Source organism: Belonocnema kinseyi, chromosome 5, assembly GCF_010883055.1.
Source record: "Belonocnema kinseyi isolate 2016_QV_RU_SX_M_011 chromosome 5, B_treatae_v1, whole genome shotgun sequence".
NCBI classification, from domain to species: Eukaryota; Metazoa; Arthropoda; class Insecta; order Hymenoptera; family Cynipidae; genus Belonocnema; species Belonocnema kinseyi.
Window position 1 is genome coordinate 137,845,584 of NC_046661.1, and position 20,670 is coordinate 137,866,253.

Here is a 20,670-nt window from a genome sequence, read left to right on the forward strand (position 1 = left end):
ACCAAATAGTTAAATTTTCCAAAAAAGAAACGAATTTTAAACCAAAAAGATGCATTTTCTACACAAGAAGAACAATTTTCAATCAAAAATATAATAGTTAAATTTTCAGTTAAAATAATAAATTTTCGACCAGCGAAATCAATTTTCAACCAAAAATCAAACACATATGGATTATTAAATAAAAATGAAATAGCAAAATAAATGAGTTTTCAACCACAATAAATACATTTTTAAACTAAAATGAAATATTTACATAAAAAGTTTTAAAAAATTATTATGATTAAAAAAATATGTAAATTCCCATTTAAAGTAATAAATTTATTACTAAAATTATAAATCTTAAAATAAATTATAACCAAATTTTGTGCCCAAAGATACAAATTTTCAACAAAAGACACATGAATTTTCCACCAAAATGAGATAAATTTTCAACAGAACTATTTAAAATTTCCCCCAAAGTAATGAATTTTCACCAAAAAAAAGATAGATTTTTAACAAAAAAAAGGTAAATTTTCTAACAGAAAAAAAAAACAAATAATTGTCTACCCAAACAAAAATTTTTTTGACAGAATAGTTGAATTTGCCTTCAAAGTAATGAATCTTGGAGTAAAATGATGAACCTTCATTAAAAATTTTTTAATTAAATAGTTGATTTTTCTACCATTGATAATTCAATTATAAATTTTCTTCAATTTTCATAGATGAATATTAAATTTTCAATTTCTTCCATTTTCAACAACTTTAAATTCAATTTTTCTTCTTTTTCAACAGTTGAAAATTCAATTTTTAAGAAATGAATTTCCAATTGTTTAATTTTCAAAAATACAGTTTTCTGCTTTTGGAAAGTAATTGATCAATGTTCTTCAATTTTCAATTGTCTTAAAATTTCAATAGTTAGATTTTCTAATGTTTCTAATGTTGGAATGTTGATTTTTTAATTATTCAATAGTTAATAATTCAATTTTCTTAAACTTTCACTTGTTAATAATAATTCAATTTTCTTCATTTTTCAACCGTTGAAGATTCAATTTTTAAAAACGAATTTTCAGTGGTACTTCATTTTCAACAATATAAATTTCTGCTTTTAAAAATTTAGTGATCAAGTTCCTTCAATTTTCAACATTGAATAATTCAATTTTCAGCATAAAATAATTCAATTTTCAGTTCTCTTCAATTTTCAAAACTCTTAAATTTTCAATAGTTGATTTTTCTTCTATTAATAATTTAATTATCAATTTTCTTCAATTTTCAACAGTTGAAAATTCAATTTTCTTTAATTATCAACAGTTGAAGATTCAATTTTTAATTGTCTTCAAATTTCAATAGTTGAATTTTCTTTTGTTGATAATTCAATTATCAATTTTCTTCCATTTTCAATTGTCTTCAAAAATCAATAGTTGAATGTTCTTCTGTTGATAATTCAATTATCAATTTTATTCAATTTTCAATTGCCTTCAAAAATAAATAGTTGAATTTTCTTCTGTTGATAATTCAATTATCACTTTTCTTCAATTTTAAACATTTGAAAATCTAATTTTTAACAGTTGAAAATTGAATGTTCTTTAATTAGCAACAGTTGAAGATTTAATTTTCTTCAATTTTCAATTTTCTTCAAATTTCAATAGTAGAATTTTCTTCTTTTGATAATTGAATTATCAATTTTCTTCAATTTTCAATTGTCTTCAAAAATCAATAGTTGCCTTTTCTTCTGTTTATAATTCAATTATCACTTTTCTTCAATTTGAACATTTGAAAATTTAATTTTCAACAGTTGAAAATACAATTCTCTTCAATTTTCAACAATTGAAAATTTAACTTCTTACATTTTCAACAATAGAAAATTCAATTTTTTTATTTTCAACAGTTGAAAATTCTATTTTTTCATTTTTCAACAGTTGCAGATTCAATTTTCTTCAATTTTCAATTGCCTTCCAATTTCAAAGTTTAATTTTCTACAGTTGATTATTCAAGTATCAATTTTCTTCAATTTTAAACAGTGGAAATTTCATATTTCTTAAATTTTCAACAATTGAAAATTCAATTTCTACCATTTCCAGCAATTTAAGTTTAAATTTTTCTTCGTCTTCAACAGTTGAAAATTCAAATTTAAAAAAATGAATTTCCAGATATGTTTAGTTTTCAAAAATACCATTTTCTGCTTTTGAAAAGTCCATTATCAATTTTCTTCGATCTTCAATTGTCTTAAAATTTCAATAATTGAATTTCCTAATGTTGATAATAAAATTATTAATTTCCTTCAATATTCAACAGTTGACAATTCCATTTTTTTCATTTTTTAATATTTAATAATTCAATTTTCTTCATTTTTCAATCGTTAAAAATTGAATTTAAAAAAAATGAATTTTCAGTTATATTGCATTTTCAACAATAGAAATTTCAGCTTTAAAAAATGTAATCATCAACTTCCTTCAATTTTCAACATTTATTAATTCAATTTTCAGCATTGAATAATTCAATTTTCAATTCTTTTCAATTTTCAATAGTTTAATCTTCTACTGTTGATAATTCAATGATCCATTTTCTTCAATTTTCAACAGTTGTAAATTACATTTTCTTTGTAATTTTGTACAGATGAATATTAAATTTAAAATGTTCAACGTTTGAAAATTAAATTCTCAATTTTAACATTTAAAAAATTAAGTTTACAATTTTCTTCTATTTTCTACGGTAAAAAATGCAATTTTCCAAAATTTAAATAAAATAAATTTGATAATTGAATTTTCTTCAGTTCAATTTCAGTTGCTGAAAATTAAAGAAAATGAATAATAGTCCTCTAATGGATTTTCAGCAGGAAATTTTTAAAATTGAAGAAAAATCCAATTCTAATCATTTTCTCGTTAGGTTGTTGAAAATCCATTCGCGGCGATACAAAAAAGTCAAAAATTTCTTTTAAATAAACAATTTTGATATGTTTAAATTCATTCAAACAATCAAGAATAATTTCTATTTAAAAAATACAAGCATTATTGATTAAATCGTGATTTTTTTACCTTTTTAATGTTTTTTATTTGTAAAATTTAAAAATAAAATTTTAGATATTTTAAAACGTGAAATTTTGACTTTCATTCGCTTGATAGTAAAAAACAGGCTTAGTTATAATTTACATATTCGCATAGCTAATTTAAATAGAAAATTAAAAAAAATTATTTTAAATATAATATTTAAATTAATAATGACAATAATTTTAAAATAAAGTTTAAAGAGAAAAGGGGGAAAAGGGGAAACACAGGGCAATGGGGGAAAGACTGGTGATCCCTGAAACCGGAAAATGACCAAAAATTAAAAATTATCCGTTGGGTAGACATCCTGGCAACCCAGAAGAAATTTATCATTTGCTGATTGTGAAAGTAGTGTTGTTTGGACCGTTTCTGCTGTGTGTAGGTAACCAGGCACACTGACTGAAAAATGCTTCCATCCCCATGTAGGACTCGCACGTCACATTACGTTTGTCAGGTTTGTTTCCATTTTTTTTAAATTTTCGTTTCATTTAAATTTATTCTCCTCTCCAATTTTTAATTTTCTAATCTTTTTTTCCATATTTGAATGGATGTTATCTCACAATTTGTGTCGTTTCATTTTCTCTAGTTAGATTTTGTTTTCTAATTTTTCTGATATCCCTTTAAGTGTTGCTATCGAGAAATATGTTATGTTAATTATTTTTTATGTACTGATCTTGTATCAATATTTTGAAAATTTTGACTTTATTCTTCAATTTCCTGAAACTTAGTCTCTAGCTCCGCTGGGATTCGTACCCGAAGACGTGGGTTCGAATCCCCACGGAACTAGAGTTTTTTTTCAGCTGAAGAATATAATTAATCTTTTAAAAATATTTATATGCGCCGATTAGATAAAAAAGAATTTATTTTTAAGAGCTTTAGTGAAATCATACAGAATTTTAAAAGGGAGCATCCACAAATTTACGTAAGACAATTTGGTGGCAGATGAGGTTTGGTAAAATCTTACGGCTACTGTGAGAACAATTTTACTAAAAAGAATAATGCTTCGCATATATTGCAACTTAGAGGTATTGCATTTTTAAGAAAATTTGTCAATTTTTAAAAAATAGTTGATTTTTCAACCAAATAAATTTATTGAACTAAACCTTTTTTTATATAATATATATATTCAACAAAAAAACTAATTTTTGCATAAAATAATTCAATTTTCAATCAAAGTGATAAATTTTCAACGAAATTGTTGAATTTTAAAGAGGAAAAAATATATTTCTAGAAAAAAGTTATTTTTCAACCCAAAATGATGAATATTTTCTACCAAATCAATTAAATTTTCAACCCAAAAAACACGTTTTTTAAACCAAATAAATGAGATTTAAAAATAGGATAAATTTTTTAAGAAAAATGGAATAGTTACATTTTCATTTAGCAAAATTAATTTTTTACCGAAAAAAAAGAATTTTTAACAAAATAGTTCAATTTTTTACGAAAGAAATAAATTTTTAAACAAAAATGACGAGTCTGCAAATAAAAAACTTAAGTTTCAACAAAAATATATCATTTTTTCCAAAAAGACAATTTTTCAACAGAATAGATGTATTTTGAAATAAGAAAGATAAAGTTTTATCCCAAAATAAAATAGTACAATTTTTAGTTAAAAAAGAATATTTCTTAACAAATTTTAAACAAAATATTCAAATTTTAAACCAAAGCGAATAATTTTCAAGAAAATCCTTTAACTTATCAAATAAAAAGGTTAAATTTCAATTAAAAATGGAATAATAATACTTTTGGTTAAAAAATTTAATTTGCAACAAGAAAAAAAGGATTTTTAACAAAAAAGTTAAATTTTTAACCAAAGATATAAATCTTAAAGCAAAAAAATGAATACTCCAAAAAAAATTTAATAGTTGATATTTTCACAAACAAATATTTTCATTTTCAGTAAAAAATAATGAAATTTAATAATAATAATAAAACATAATAAAAACCGATAAGTTTTGAAACAAATAAATGAGTTTTAAACAAAAAAAGATAAATTTTCAAACAAAGATAGAATAGAAGTGACTATTATATCTTTGTTTGAAAACTTACCTTTTTTTAAAAAAAAATCATTTGTTTTAAAACTTATCGGCTTTTATTATGCTTTACTAGTATCAATTAATTTAATTATTTTTGATTGAAAATGAAAAAATTTGTTATTACATCAATTTTTCACGAAAGAAATGAACATTTATAGCAATATAATGATAATAATATAATAATTATTATAATAATATAAAAAATACATGAGTTTTGAACCAAATAGAGCTGAATTTTTAACTATAAAAGATAATTTTTAGTTAAAAAAAACAACTAATTTTCAACTAAACAAAAAGACGAAATTTCAACTAAATAGTGAAATTTTCAACAAAAATTTATAATAGATTAGTTTTTAATTAGAAAAGTTAATCTTAAATTTAAATAAAAAAAACAACGAATTTTTAACAAAAAAGTAGAATTTTGCACCAAAAAAATGAAATTTTATCTAAAAATGATGAATGTTAAAATTTAAAAAAGAAAGAATTTTCTATCTAAAAAGACGATTAAAAAAAATATACATATATTTTCGACCAAATATAATTGAGTTTTCAACTTAAAAAAATTTAAAAAAAAGAATTTTCGATTAATTAGAATAGTTTAATTCACAGTTAGAAAAATTAATTTTCGACTTCAATTAATAAAAAAAAATGAATTTTTTATCAATTTTTTAAAAAACAAATTTAACCAAACAATATAAATTTTGAACGAAATAGTTAAAATTTCTATACAAAAAGAATATTTTTTGACAAAATCCACGAATTTTCAAATAAATGTATATATTTGAAAGCAAAAATAGAATAGTTAAAAAATGTATCTTTTTTAATGGAAAATTCCACAATTTAGATGAAATTTCGACTTTTTTTGAGGATGTTTAATCTTCCTGGTTGAAAATTTATCTTCTCAAATGAAATTTGAACTATTTTGTTCAAAATTTATATTGTTTGGTTGAATTTGTTTCTTTAAAAATTCATTTTTTTTATTAATTGAAGTCGAAATTTTTTAAACAAAATACACGAATTTTCAAATAAAAATATATATTTGAAACCAAAAATAGAATAGTTAAATTTTTCCTTAGAAAACTTATATTTAAAAAAAAAGAATCAACAAAATAGTTGAAATTTCAATGAAGCAAATAATTTTTCAAGAAAGAAGATTAAAATTTCTACTAAAAAATACGAAATTTCAACCAAATTGCGAAATTTTTAACTAAAAAAGATATATTTTTTACAAAAAACTGGAATAGTTTAATTTTCAACTAAAGAAATTAATTTGTCAACAGAAAGAAAAATTTTCAATCAAGAAGAGTAATTTTCTACCAAAAAAGACGAATTTTTAGTAATGTAAATGAATTTTTCACTAAAAATTTTCAGAAAAATAATTAAATTTTTACCCAAAAATGAAATAAAAAATGTTTTAAAAATGTCTTACGTAATTTGTAGATGAGGCCTAAACTTTAAAATTCAGTCGATCATATATATTCTTTATCTTATCGTATATTATCTATCTTATAGTATATTATTTTTATATTAGATATTCTTAAAATATTGAATTTAATCTAAAGTCGTGTAAAAATTACTATCTCCACTGGCATTCGAACCCAGGTCTTCAGATTGCCAGGCTGGTGCTCTTAGCTTCGCAGAGCCCCAGACCGCAATCTAAATACTTGGGTTCGAATCCCAGCCAGAGTCATTTTTTTACAACTTAAAAATAAAATCATTATTTAAAAAATATTAATATAAAACCAGTATAAAGAAAATAAACCCTGTTTTTGACATTTTTACCTACAAAATTAATATAAAGTTTTGTAAATTAATTAAACAGTGAAGGCCTTGGCGACTCTTCCGCTGGATCCAGATTCTCGTTTTGATGACGATGATCTCTCGCCAATCACACCTTTGCCGCTCTATCAACAGAGGGAAAATTTCTTCTCCTAGGTGAAGAAAAAAATGTATAAAAAATGATTTAAAAGATCCTTAATCGACAAAAATGTATCCAGAATTTCTCTGCTTTCGAAAAAACTCGTAAATTCGATAGAGAAAGTTTTTTAACTTAATTTTAAGTTCAAAATTCAAACGCTTTTAGATTTTAAAATCTAAAAAATTAACGAATTTTATTTCGAAAATTTGCGATTACAGTTCATCGTACACTTCCAAAACTCGAAATTTCTTTCCCTGAAAGAAATTTTGACATATAAAATTAGAAAGAAAAAGTTTATCAACTTTTGATTAGGAATAATTATTAAATAAATTAAATAATCTTAAGGTTTATCACTAACAGTTAATCATTAACAGCTGAAGTTTTAACCAAAGTCGGGTTGCAAGAAGCGTGAATGAAAAAGAAATTAGTATAAAAATCAGATTTCGGTGTGACTGTAGATTAGATTTTAATCCAATAATTATAAAATTAATTAATATATTAATTAAAGTTACTCTTCATTAAGTGCCAAACTCGTTACTTTTTTGACGAGCAAATTAAAAGAGGCGTCAATTACTTAAAACTAAATCTAGATTCGAAATTTACTAAAGTAATTTTATTATTAAATTAAATTATACTTTAAGGATTTAGCCATTCGGAATAAAAATCAGGGTCAGAAAGAACGAGTGGCTTTAGATTTAGATTTAAATTTAAATTTGGATTTAAAAAAGAGACTGAAATTAACGAAAGTCTGAAATTTTTTGGAAACCTTTTTCGTGGCTGAAAGTATTTTTAGTATTTCAAAATTATTTTTAAGAAATGAAAAAATGTTTTATATCTAAAGCCAATCGCTTTCTTCGAAAGTAACTAAATTGTCACTAATGTTATTCAGCACTTTTTTCCCCATCACTGTAGCTTTTTGTAAATTAAGTCAATAATAATAATAAATTACACGTAACTTTTCAAGTTTAGAATTCAGAGTCTGCTTGGAAAAATAAAAATCAGAATTCTAAAATATTTTCCAAGTGGATTCTTAGATTTCTAGTAAGTGTCTCTACGTTCTATTTTTCTCGCTTTTTTCATATTTTGTCGATTGGCCTTTAAACGCCAATGACTTCGGTACAGCTTTAAAGAAGTAAAATCCATAATATCAGAGTGATAATCTTAGAAATTTAAATTTAATTAGTTCTAAGCTAGATTTTACTCTTGATAAGCAAAGTCGATACAAAAAGAACAAAAAACTGCAAATTTTAAAAGTGTACGATGAAAAAAAACCTGTTTGTTTTTGTTTTTTTTTTCTGTGAAGAGCGTAATTACAAATTTATTCAATAATCAGAAATGATTTTTTTCGAATTATTTCCTGCATTTTAGACAATAACGGACGGCATAATCGATCAAGGTAGTATAGCTAAGAGGGTTACGACGACACTTACCGACCGAGCAAGGTTCTGTTCTAGGCTGAGTTACCGACATTTGGGGTTACCCAAAGTCGGTTATGTAGATTTCTGACATTTTCTTAAAAAGACATATTACTTGGCTGCAGATTCTACTGTTTTGATGCAAAATCGTATTTTTGGATTAAAAATTGAGATCTTTTCGTAAAACATTAACTCCTTTTATTTGAAATTCATATTTTCTTGCTGATAAGTCAACTGAAATCTTTGTTGGATGAAAACTATTTTTTCTGAAAATTTGACTTTTTTTTACTTAAAAGTTCATCTTTTTCAGTATAAATATTGCATCTTTTTTGGAAAAAATACAACTATTTTGTTTAAAATTTATATATCTCCTAGAAAATGAACTTTTTGTTTAAAATTCCTATTTTTGTATTAAAAAGTCAATGGAAATCTTTTCTAATGAAAATTCAACTTTAAAATTCAAAATTCAAATTAAAAATTTTTTTATTATTTTTTTTGTTGACAAAAGTGCAAACTGTTTGATTGAAAGTTTGACAATCTTGTTTAAAGGGCATACTGTTTGTTTACAAATTCGACTGGAATCTTCTTTGGATAAAAATTTAACTATTTTTTTAAGGTTTGTCTTTTTAATTTTTACATTAATTTGCTTCATAAAAATTCAACTATTTGCTTGAAAATTAAAAAAATTGGTTTAAAAGTCATACTTTTTGGTTTAAAATTCTAATGCTTTCTTGAAAATGTTACTATTTTATAGAAAATGTACTTTTTATTTAAATTTATTATTTTGGAGTTTTAGTAAAAATTTCATCTTTCTAGGACAAAATTAAAAATCCAACTATTTGATTGAGAATTAAACTATTTTGTTGAAAATTTATCCCTTTTGTTGAGAAAAATTCGTCAGTTTGGATTGAAAGTTCAATTTTTTTTCGTAGAAACTTATTTTTTGTCAAAAAAAAAATTAAATTTTGATCTTGACAATTCAACTGGGTTATCTTTTGGATTTATATTGAAATTTTTTTTATATATAAATGTATCTGTTTTAAGAGATATTTCATGTTTTTGGATGAAAACTTAACTATTTTTTTCTATAAAAATGCATCTTTTTTGATAAGAATGGAACTATTTGGCAGAAAATTCAACTGTTTTGTTAAAGATTCATAATTTTTTTCTAAAATTCGTCTTTTTGGATTAAAAGTACAATTTTTTTAAACTTATTTTTTGTTAAAAAATTGATATTTTGATTTTGAAAAGTCAACTTTAAACCTTTTGTAGATACAAATTTAACTCAAAAAAATTTTTTTCTTAAATTTTGTTTTTAAATAAAAATGTATCTGTTTTAAGAGATTTTTTTATATAAAAGTGCAACTACTTAGTAGAGAATTAAACCATTTTGTAAAAATTTGATTTGTTTTTTGATGCGAAAATTCGTCTTTTGAAATTAAAATAAAAAATTTTTGGTAGAAAGTTATTTTTTATTAAAGAATTCATCTTTTGATCTTGAAAAGTCAACTTTGAATCTTTTTGGACGAAACTTTAACTATTTTTTAGAACATTGTTTATTTTTTAAAATAATAATTCATCCGTTTTAAGAGAAATTTCATATTTTTTAAATAAAAATGCAACTACTCGGTAGAGAATTCAGCTATTTAATTAAAAATTCATCCGTTTCAGCAAAAAAAATCGTCTTTGTTGAATTGAAAATTCAAATATTCGTAAAAATTAAAAAAATCTTTTTAAAAAAAGTAATCTTTCGATCTTAAAGAGTCAACTTTTAATTTTTTTTGCATGTAGATTCAACTTTTTTTTAAAAAAAGTTTTCGTTAAAAAGTCATCCTTTTCAGTTAAAATGGCTTTTTTTGGGATTGAAAATTAAATTTTTTTTGTAGAAACTTATTTTTTCTCAAAAAATTCATCTTTTGATCTTGAAAAGTCAACATTGAATCTTTTTTGGATGAAAATGTAACTATTTTTTAGAAAATTGTTTGTTTTTAAAAATAAAAATTCATCCGCTTTAAGAGAAATTTCATCTTTTTGGGATAAAAATTCAACTATTTGGTAGAGAATTCAACTATTTTTTTTAATTTATTCGTTTCAGTAAAAAAAATCGTTTTTTTTGGAATGAAAATTTAATTATTCGTTAAAGCTAAAGCAAAATTTTTGTAAAAAAATGCATTATTAGATCTTGAAAAGTCATCTTTAAATCTTTTTTTGGATAAAAGTGCATTTAAATCTTTTTTGGATAAAAATGCAACTATTTGATAGATAATTCAACTATTTTATTAAAAATTTATCCGTTTCAGTTTAAAAAAATTCGTTTTTTGTATTGAAAATTCAATTATTCGTAAAAACTAAAAAAAATGTTTGTAAAAAAAATCATCTTTTCGATCTTGAAAAGTCAACTTTGAATATTTTTTTGGATAAAAATTCAGCTATTTAACAAAATTTGTTTTAAATAAAAATTTATCTGTTTTTGTTTAAAAAATTTGTCTTTTCGGATTGAAAATTCAATTTTTTTCGTGGAATCTTATTTTTTTGTTAAATAATGCATATTTTGACCTTGAAAAGTCAATTTCGGATTTTTTTAATGAAAATTAAACTATTCTTTTTAAATTTTGTTTTTAAATGAAAATTTCTCTGTTTCAAGAGAAATTTAATCTTTTTTCGATAAAAATGAAACTATTTGGTAGAGAATTCAGGAATTTGGTTAAAAAATCCTCATTTTTGGTTAAAGTGTCGTTTTTAAAAAATTAAAATTATATTTTTTTCGTGAAAACTTATTTCTTGCTAGAAAAATTTATATTTGGATCTTTAAAAGTCAAGTGGAATCTTTTTAACAGAAAATTCAACTATTTTTCTCAAAATTTATCTTTTTCATTCAAAAATTCATCTGTTTTAGTAGAAATATCAATTTTCTATTAAATGAATCTGCAACTTTTTGGTTAAAAGTTATTCTTATTTGCTGGAGTATTCAACTATTTTGTTTAAAAGCTTCCGTTGAATCATTTTGTTGAGTAATCATTTTTCTCTTGAAGATTGATCATTTTAGTTGAAAATTCATCTCTTTGGTTGAAATTTTTACTATTTTGTTTCAAATAAAATTTGTTTATTGATCATTCAACTAATTGGGTAAAGCTAAACTACATTCTTTAAAAAAATTATTGAAGGCTTATATTTTTAGTTGAAATTTAATGGTTTATTTGAAAACTCTTTTTTTTTTGGTTTTAAAATTAAGTTTCCAAATGAAAATTTAACTCTTCCATTCTTTATGATTCACCTTATTTAGTTAAATATTCTCCTTTTTTCAGTAAATAAAATGTTTTTATTTTTGTAATCTACATTACCGACTGTGTGTAATATCAACTGTCGGTAACTCAGCATGGAACAAAACCTTTTCAGTCGGTAAGTGGCATCGTGGCCTCGTCGCTATACTACTGAAGGTGTAAATTTAGCTTAAGATTAATTTTGACGAATTTCATCTCAGCATAATTTGTATAGACCAATTATTTAATTAAATAGTTCTCTGTAAAAATAGAAAAATTACGAAACCTCTTCCAAAATTTTAAAGCACACTGTAAATAGCAATTTAATTTTTAATCTTCAATATAATTAATATTCATTTATTAATAATTTGTGACGCGAATAGAGGAAAAAATATTTCTTTAATTTATTTTACAATTGGAAAATAGATCTGTTTGCGACACTAGTGTGCTTGTGAAAAAATGATCAAATAGAGTACGATTTTGTAAATTCATATGACTGGTGGAAAAATCGATTAAAATTAGAATAATGTCAAATTAGCACTAGAATCACTTTCGCTTATTATCTATGCATTGTATAGTTATTAATTAATTAGTTAATTAATTAAATGAACGTAAGTAAAGATAAGAAAAAATTGAGATAATCACACTGCTTTGATTATTTCTCTTTCGCAAAAAAAATTGTGATTTAATTTTTTGGTGGGAGAAAAATCACTCGAAGCAAAATCTCCGAAGACAAAAGCTTTTGCTTTTCAAATCGGATTTTCTAGGCGCTCAATTCTCTTGTTTTCAAATTATAGACAGCATTTTCAAATCTTTCAAATTTTTCCCCCCTTTTTTTACTCAATTTCGAATTGGTTTTGACGCGTCCTTTGAATTATTTTAAGTTCTGTTTTAGATTTTTAAATTAAAATTTTGAGGGATTTGAAAAGGCTGATTATAAATCTGTTGATTATTGAATAGTTATTATAGATAATGGATATAATAGAATTATTATAAATATTATCTAGTAGTTAGACGAATGAATGATGAGAATCTGTATAAGAATATGTTTATAATTAGGTATACATATATAAATAATAAATTAGGATTTTAAGATCGTTTTGAGAACAAGTATAATATTATATCAGAGGGAGCGTTTTGTTTATCGCGACTGCGCGAATTATGCAGATGCGAACGTATATAATTTAATGTTACTACTGTTTCACGAGAATAAAAAACAACTGGTTTTTAAATCTATTTTTTATATTCGCCCTTTCATGAATTATTTACTTTAATTTTCAGCCAATTTTCTTCGAAAAGATGAATTTAAAAAAATATATATCAATTTTCGACTGAATAATTGGATTTAAAAATTAAAAAGAATTAATTTATAACTAAAATAAAAAAAACTACATTATTAAATTAAAAATTCGTTTTCAATAACAAAAAAAAACGAATTTCAACAAAAAATGAAGTTTTAACCAAAAATTTAAATACAAACAAAATAAATTCAGTGAATTAGTTGAATTGTCAACCAAATAATTAAATTTTCCACTAAAAGAATCAATTTTCATCAAAAATTTAAAAAACGACATTAATAAATTAAAATATCGTTTTTTATTGAAAAAAAACTATAATTTCCTACAAAATAATACATTTTTTTGAACAAATAGTTTAATTTTTTATTTACGTAGTTGAATTTACATTAAAAAAAACTAAATTTTTAAATTAAAATATAGTTTTTTAATAAAAAGAACGAATTTCCAACAAAAGATTTAAATTTTTAAACAAATAGTTTAATTTTTAACAAAATAGATTAACTTTTTATCTAAGTAGTTTAACTTACCTAAAAAATATATAGTTTTAACAGAAAAATAAATTTTCAGCAAAAAGAGATGAATTTTTAAACAAGAAAAATGTGTTTTGAAACAAAAAAGATTAATCTTCTATCAAAAGACGAATTTTCAATTAAAAAAAGATAAGTTTTCAATAAAAAAAGTGCAATGACTTAGATAAATTTTTCACCAAATAGTATAAATTGAACAGTATAAAAAAAACAGTATAAATTGAAATGTAGTTTTTAATTTAAAAAAAAACTAATTTCCTACAAAATATTAACATTTTTAAAAAATAGCTTTATTTGTTATATACGTACTTGAATTTACGTGAAAAAATATAAATTTTCAACAAAAAATGTTAATTTTTAGCTGTGAAAAATGAATTTTCAGTCAAGCCAGATGCAATTTCAACAAAGAAAGATGAATTTTCAATGGAAAAAGAATAATCTTGTGGTAAAAGACGAATTTTTTAATAAAAAAAGATGAATTTTTAATTAGAAAATAATAAATTTAATGAATTAGTTGAATTTTTAACCAATTATTTTAAATTTCAACTAAAAAAGATCAATTTTCAACCAAAAATGACAAAATTACACTATTTAAAATAAAATAGTTTTTAGTTAAAATACGAATTTCCAAAAAACAATTAAATTTTTTGAACAAACAGATTAATTTTTAGGCAAATAGATTAATTTGCTATCCAAGTATTTGCATTTTCTTAAAAAATATAAAATTTCAACAGAAAAAGTACATTTTCAGCGTAAAAAATTAATTTTTAGCTACGCTAAATAAATTTTCAACCAAGAAAAACGAATTTTCAACTAAAAAAGATAAATTTTCAATAAACAAAAATTTAATGAATTAGTTGAATTTTTAACCAAATAGATAGATTTTTATCTAAAACAAGGATTAATTTTCAACCAAAAATAAAAAACTACATTATTAAATTGAAATATAGTTTTTTAATAAAAAAAATGTCCTACAAAATACTTAAATTTTTAAACAATTAGTTGAATTTTTAACCAAACAGTTCAATTATCAACTAGAAAAAGTTCAATTTTCAACCAAAAATAAAAAAGGTGCATTATTAAATTGAAATATAGTTTTTTAATAAAAAGAATGTCCTAGAAAATAATTAGATTTTGGAAAAAATAGTTTATGTTTTAACTAAGTAGATTAATTTTTTATCTTCGTAGTTAAATTTATTTTAAAAATAATAAAATTTGTACTAAAAAAGTAAACTTTCAGCGATGAGATCTGAATTTTTAGCCAAAACAGATGAAATTTCAACCAAAAAGATGAATTTTCAAACAAACAACAAAATTAATTTTCTGACAAAAGAAGAATTTTTAACTAAGAAAAATAACTTTACAATAAAAAAATAAATTCAATGAACTAGCCGAATTTTTTACCAAATGGTTGAATAAAAGAACAAGGATCAATTTTCAAACAAAAATTTTAAAAACTACATTATTAAACTGAAATATAGTTTCTAATAAAATATTAACATTTTAAAAAATAATAAAATTTTCAAGCAAACAGTTTAATTTTTTATCTACGTGTTTGAATGTACTTGAAAAATACTAACTCAAATGAAAAAGCTACATTATTAAATTTAAAATTGGTTGTTAATAAAAAAAATAAATAAAAAAAAAATATTTGGAAGAAATAGTTTCATTTTTAGGTAATTAGATTAATTTTTTGTCTAAATAGCTGAGTTTCCTTGAAAATATCAAATTTCAACTTAAAAAAGTTCATTTTCATCCAAGAGAGAAAAATTTTCAGCCAAGACCGATGAAATTTCAACCAAAAAAGATCAATTTGCAACCAAAACAAAAAGACACTACATTAATAAATTGAAATATAGTTTTTTAATGAAAAAAACTTAATTTCCTACAAAATAATAAAAATTTTAAGCAAATAGTTTAATTTTTTAACTAAGTAGTTGGATTTACTTTAGAAAAAAATTTCAACAAAGAATGTTAATTGTCAGCTAAAAAAATGAATTTTGAGCAAAGTCAGATTTTGCAGAAAATAATGCAATTTTTGAAGCAAATAGTTTAATTTTTAAGCAAATATATTAATTTTCTATCCAAGTAGTTGCATTTTCTTAAAAGAAATAAAATTTCAACAGGAAAAGTAAATTTTCAGCGAAAAAAGATAATTTTCAGCCAAGACAGATAAATTTTCAACCAAAAAAGCCGAATTTTTAACTAAAAAAGATAAATTTTCATTAAAAAAAAAATAAAATTCAATGTTTTACTTGAACATTTAACCAAATAGTTAATTTTCAACAATAAATGAAAAACTAGATTATTAAGTTGAAATATAGTTTTTTTTTATAAAAAAAAAAGCTGATGAATGAATTTTCAGCCAAGACAGATGAAATTTCAACAAATAAAGATGAATTTTTAATAAAGAAAGAATAATCTTCTGATAAAAGACGAATTTTTAACTGAAAAAATGTAAATTTTCAATAAAAATATATAATAAATTACTTAAATTTTTAACTCAATAGTTTAATGTTCAACTAAAAAAGCATTCATTTTTACCCAAAAGGAACAAATATATTATTAAATTGAAATATAGTTTTTTAATTTAAAAAAAGACGAATTTCCTACAAATTATAAAAAATTTTAAACAAATAGTTTTATTCTTAACAAAATATATTAATTTTTTATCTTTGTAGTCGAATTTACTTAAAATTTCAATCAAGAAAGTCGAATTTTCAACTAAAAAAGATAAATTTTCAATAAAAATAAATAAATTTAATGAATTTTTTGAATTTTTTAACGAAATAGATAGATTTTCAACTAAAAAAGTAACCAAAACTAAAAAAAAACTACATTAGGAAATTGAAATATAGTTTTTTAATTTAAAAAAATGAATTTCATACAAAATAATTAAATTTGTAAATAGACAGTTTAATTTTTTATCCGCGTAGTAGAATTTACTTAAAAAAATATATAATTTCAAATGAAAAATTAAATTTTTAGTCAAGAGAGATGAATTTTGAGCTAAAGCAGATGAAACTTCAACTAAAAAAGATGAATTTTCAAAGAAAACTAAATTAATTTTCTACCAAAAGACGAATTTTCAACTGAGAAACAGAAATTTTCACTAAAAAAATAAATTCAATGAATTAGGATTAATTTTTCAAACAAAAATAAAAAAACTACACTATTAAATTAAAATTTATTATTTTAATTATTAACCGAATTTCCTACAAAGTAATTTAATTTTTTATCTACGTATTTAAATTTAGTTGAAAAATACGTAATTTCATCCAAAAAAGTTCATTTTCAGGCAAGAGAGATGAATTTTCAACCAAAAAAATATTAATTTTCTACCAAAAGACAAATTTTCAACTAAAAAATTCAATAAAAAAAGATTAAATTTCAAATGAAAAATGAAAAAACTGCATTATTAAATTGAAATATAGTTTTTTAGTCAAACAAATTTCTAAAAAACTATTAAATTTTTGAAACAAATAGTTTAATTTTGAAGCAATTAGATTAATTTTCATCTAAACAGTTGAATTTCTTTAAAAAATATGAAATTGCAACCAAAAAAGTTGATTTTCATCCAAGAGAAAGGAATTTTTAGCCAAGGCAGATAAAATTTCAACCAAGAAAAATAAATTTCTAACGAAGAAGGATACATTTTTAATAGAATAAATAAAAGAACGAATTTCCTACAAAATATTAAAATTTATAAACAAATAGCTTAATTTTTAACAAAATAGATCAGCTTTTTATCTAAGTAGTTGAATCAACCAAGAAAAATGTATTTTGAACCAAAAAAAGATTAATCTTCTATCAAAAGACGAATTTTTAATTAAAAAAAGATAAGTTTTCAATTTTAAAAAAACTCCATGAATTAGATGAATTTTTAACAAAATAGTTAAATTTGTGACTGAAAAAGGACCAATTATCATCCAAAAGTGAAAAAACTACATTATTAAATTGAAATGTAGTTTTAATTTTTAAAAAACCAATTTCCTACAAAAAAATTAAAATTTTTTTAACAATTAGTTTAATTTTTTATCTACGCAGTTGAATTTACTTTAAATATATAAAATTTCAAAAGAAAAAATAAATTTCTAGCCAAATAGTTGAATTTTCAACAAAAAAACTATCCATTTTTAACTGAAAATAAAAGAGCTACATCATTAGATTAACGAATTTTTACGAAGCTGTCTGCCTGTCCGTCTGTCTGTAGTCTGTATTCCGTAGGCGCAATAACTTTTGAAAGATTGATCTGATTGGATTCTGCTTTAATACACTTTTTTTAGGCCTGAAAAGCAAAGATGAGTTCGTAAACCAGCGATTTTGGATGAAAATTCAAAAAGAAGCGCATTTTCAAAATTTTCGAAACCACATTTTTTCAAGATTTCGAAATCCTATTTATGGTTATTCATAGTACTCATAAACTTAAACAATTTATCCAAATTACTTTTTTCCATAAAAAGAAAATTATAAAAATTATAGCATTTTCAAAATACAAAAAACCAAACTAAAATTAACATTTTAAGCCAAACAACGCAAGATATAAAAAAAAGTCAAGAAAAGAAAAATGTCGATTTTTAAAAGCCCTACAAGATTATTATAATTTTTTTAATTTTGTCGAAAAGTTTAAAATACAAATTTTTCTTTTACAAAAAATAATGAGAAATAAAAAATTCCATTTTGTGGTCAAACATTGCAAGATACGAAAGAAAAAGTATTGAACTAATATTGCTCACCCTGAAAAGATCTGCAAATTTTTCATTATTCACTTTTTTATAGGACGCGCAGTTTTTATTTTTAGTCGTAAGAAATAAGATTAAAAATAAAAAAAAATTTAATTTTTGGTAAAACGACACAAGCGACGAACAAAATAAAATATAAAAGTTCTTTAACCAAAAATATCTTCATGTTTGTTATAATCTATGTTTATAAAAATATTTTAAAAGTAAAAAAATAAACTTTTTGGAAAACGGACACAAGATACAATAACATTTTATTTGATAACATTTGTCGCCTAAATTATATCTACATTAAATATAAAAAATTTAATTTATGGAAAAACGACACCAGTTGCAATAAAATGTTTAATAATAATTTTTATTTTAATAGAATGCGCTTTTTTAATAGTAAAAATAAGACAATGAAAATACTTTTGTTCCAATACTAATGCATATTTTGAATAGTAATAATATAAATTTATTTAAATGATTTTTCTAGGTGGCTGGGAATTAAATAATTTAGTGTAATTTAATGTTACTACTGTTTTACGCGATTAAAATACAACTGGTTTTTATATCTCATTATTCTTTGTATTCGCCCTTTGATTATTTGTTTAGTAGAATTTTCAGCCAATTTTCTCGAGAAGACGAATTTTTAACAAAAAATATAAATTTTCTACCAAATAATTGTATTTGATAATTAGAAAGGATCAGTTTCTAACTAAGAAGGAAACAACTACGTTTTTAATTTAAAACTTAATTAAAAAAAGAATTTCCAACAAAATAATTAAAATTTTAAACAAATAGTTTAATTCTTAATCAAATAGACTTACATTTTCTCAACAAAAAATGTTAATTTTGAACCAAAACTGATGAAATTTCATCCAAGAAAGCTGGTTTTGCAACCAAAAAAGAATATTCTTTTACCAAAAGACATATTTTTTCCAAAAAAAGGAAAAAGATAAATTCTCAATAAAGAGAAATAAATTCAATGAATTTTTAACCAAATAGTTGAATTTTCAACTAAAAAAGGATCCATTTTCAACCAAAGATGAAAAAACTACACTATTAAATTAAAATGTAGTTTTTAATTTAAAAAAAGAATTTCTTACCAAATAATTAAATTTTGACACAAATAGTTTAATTTGTTATCTACGTAGTTGAATTTACTTAAAAAAATATGGAATTTCAACCAAAAAAGTTCATTTTCAGCCAAGACAGATGAATTTTCAACCGAGAAAGCTGAAATTTCAATAAAAAAAGAATAATCTTCTGACAAAAGACAAATTTTCAACTAAAAAGTAATAAATTTTCAATCATAAAAATAAATTTAATGAGATAGTTGAATTTTTAATCAAACAGTTAAATTTTCAACTAAAAAGGATCAATTTCTAACCAAAAATTATTTGTTTGAAACAAAGAGATTAATTCCTAAGCAAATAGATTTATTTTCTATCCAAGCACATGAATTTTTTTCAAAAGAATCAATTTTATACCAAAAAAGTGAATTTCCAACCAAGGGAGATGAATTTTCAGCCAAAACAGATGAAATTTCAACCAAGAAAGATGAATTTTCAACCAAAAAACATTAATCTTCTACCAAACGATGAATTTTCAACTAAAAAAAAAATATATATAAAAAAATAAAGTTAATGAGTTCATTGAATTTTTAACTAAATAGTTAAATAAGTGAACAAGGATCAATTTTCGAGCATAAATGAAAAACTAAATTAATAAATAGAAATATAGTTTTAATTAAAAGCACGGATTTCCTACCAACTAATTAAGTTTCTATACAAATAGTTTAATTTTTTATCTACGTTATAGAATTTACTTTAAAAATATAAAATTTCAACAAAAAAAATAAATTTTCAGCGAAAAGAGATGAATTTTTAGCCAAGAGAGATGAATTTTCAGCCAAGATAGATGAATTTTCAACCAGAAAAGATCAATTTTCCACCAAAAAACGTATTTTCAAATAAAAAAGATAAAATTTCACTACAAAAGAAGGAACGGATTAGTTTAATTTTTAACCAAATAGTTAAATTTTCAACTAAAAAAAGATCAATTTTCAACCAAAAATGAAAAAAACTACATTATTAAATTGAAAGATAGTTTTTAGCAAAAAACAACGAATTTCCTACACAATAATAAACTTTGTGAACAAATAGTTTCATTATTTATCTACGTAGTTGAATTTAATAAAAAAATATAAAATTTCAACAAAAAAAGTTAATTTTAAGCCAAGAGAGATCAATTTCAACCAATAGGATTAATATTCTGCCAAAAGACGAATTTTCAACTAAGAAAGATAAATTTACAATAAAAGAATTATACTCAATGAATTAGTTAAATTTGTAATCAAATAATTGAATTTTCTAACTCTAAAATACAAATTGAATGAACTAGTTGAATTTTTAACCAAACAGTTGATTTTTCAAACAAAAAAGAATTAATTTTTAATAAAAAATGAAAAAA

The 20,670-nt window shown here is 21.9% G+C and overlaps 1 protein-coding gene across 1 annotated transcript in view; it reads left to right on the forward strand.

Annotated features, from left to right (window-relative positions):
* Nucleotides 1-8,618, forward strand: part of LOC117172367 — a 504,467-nt gene extending 495,849 nt beyond the window's left edge. The window contains exon 26 of the mRNA XM_033360222.1: nucleotides 6,879-8,618. Coding sequence (XP_033216113.1) covers nucleotides 6,879-6,991 — 113 coding nt within the window. The 3' untranslated portion in view covers nucleotides 6,992-8,618. The remainder of the gene's footprint in view (nucleotides 1-6,878) is intronic.
* The last annotated feature ends 12,052 nt before the right edge of the window (nucleotides 8,619-20,670 follow it).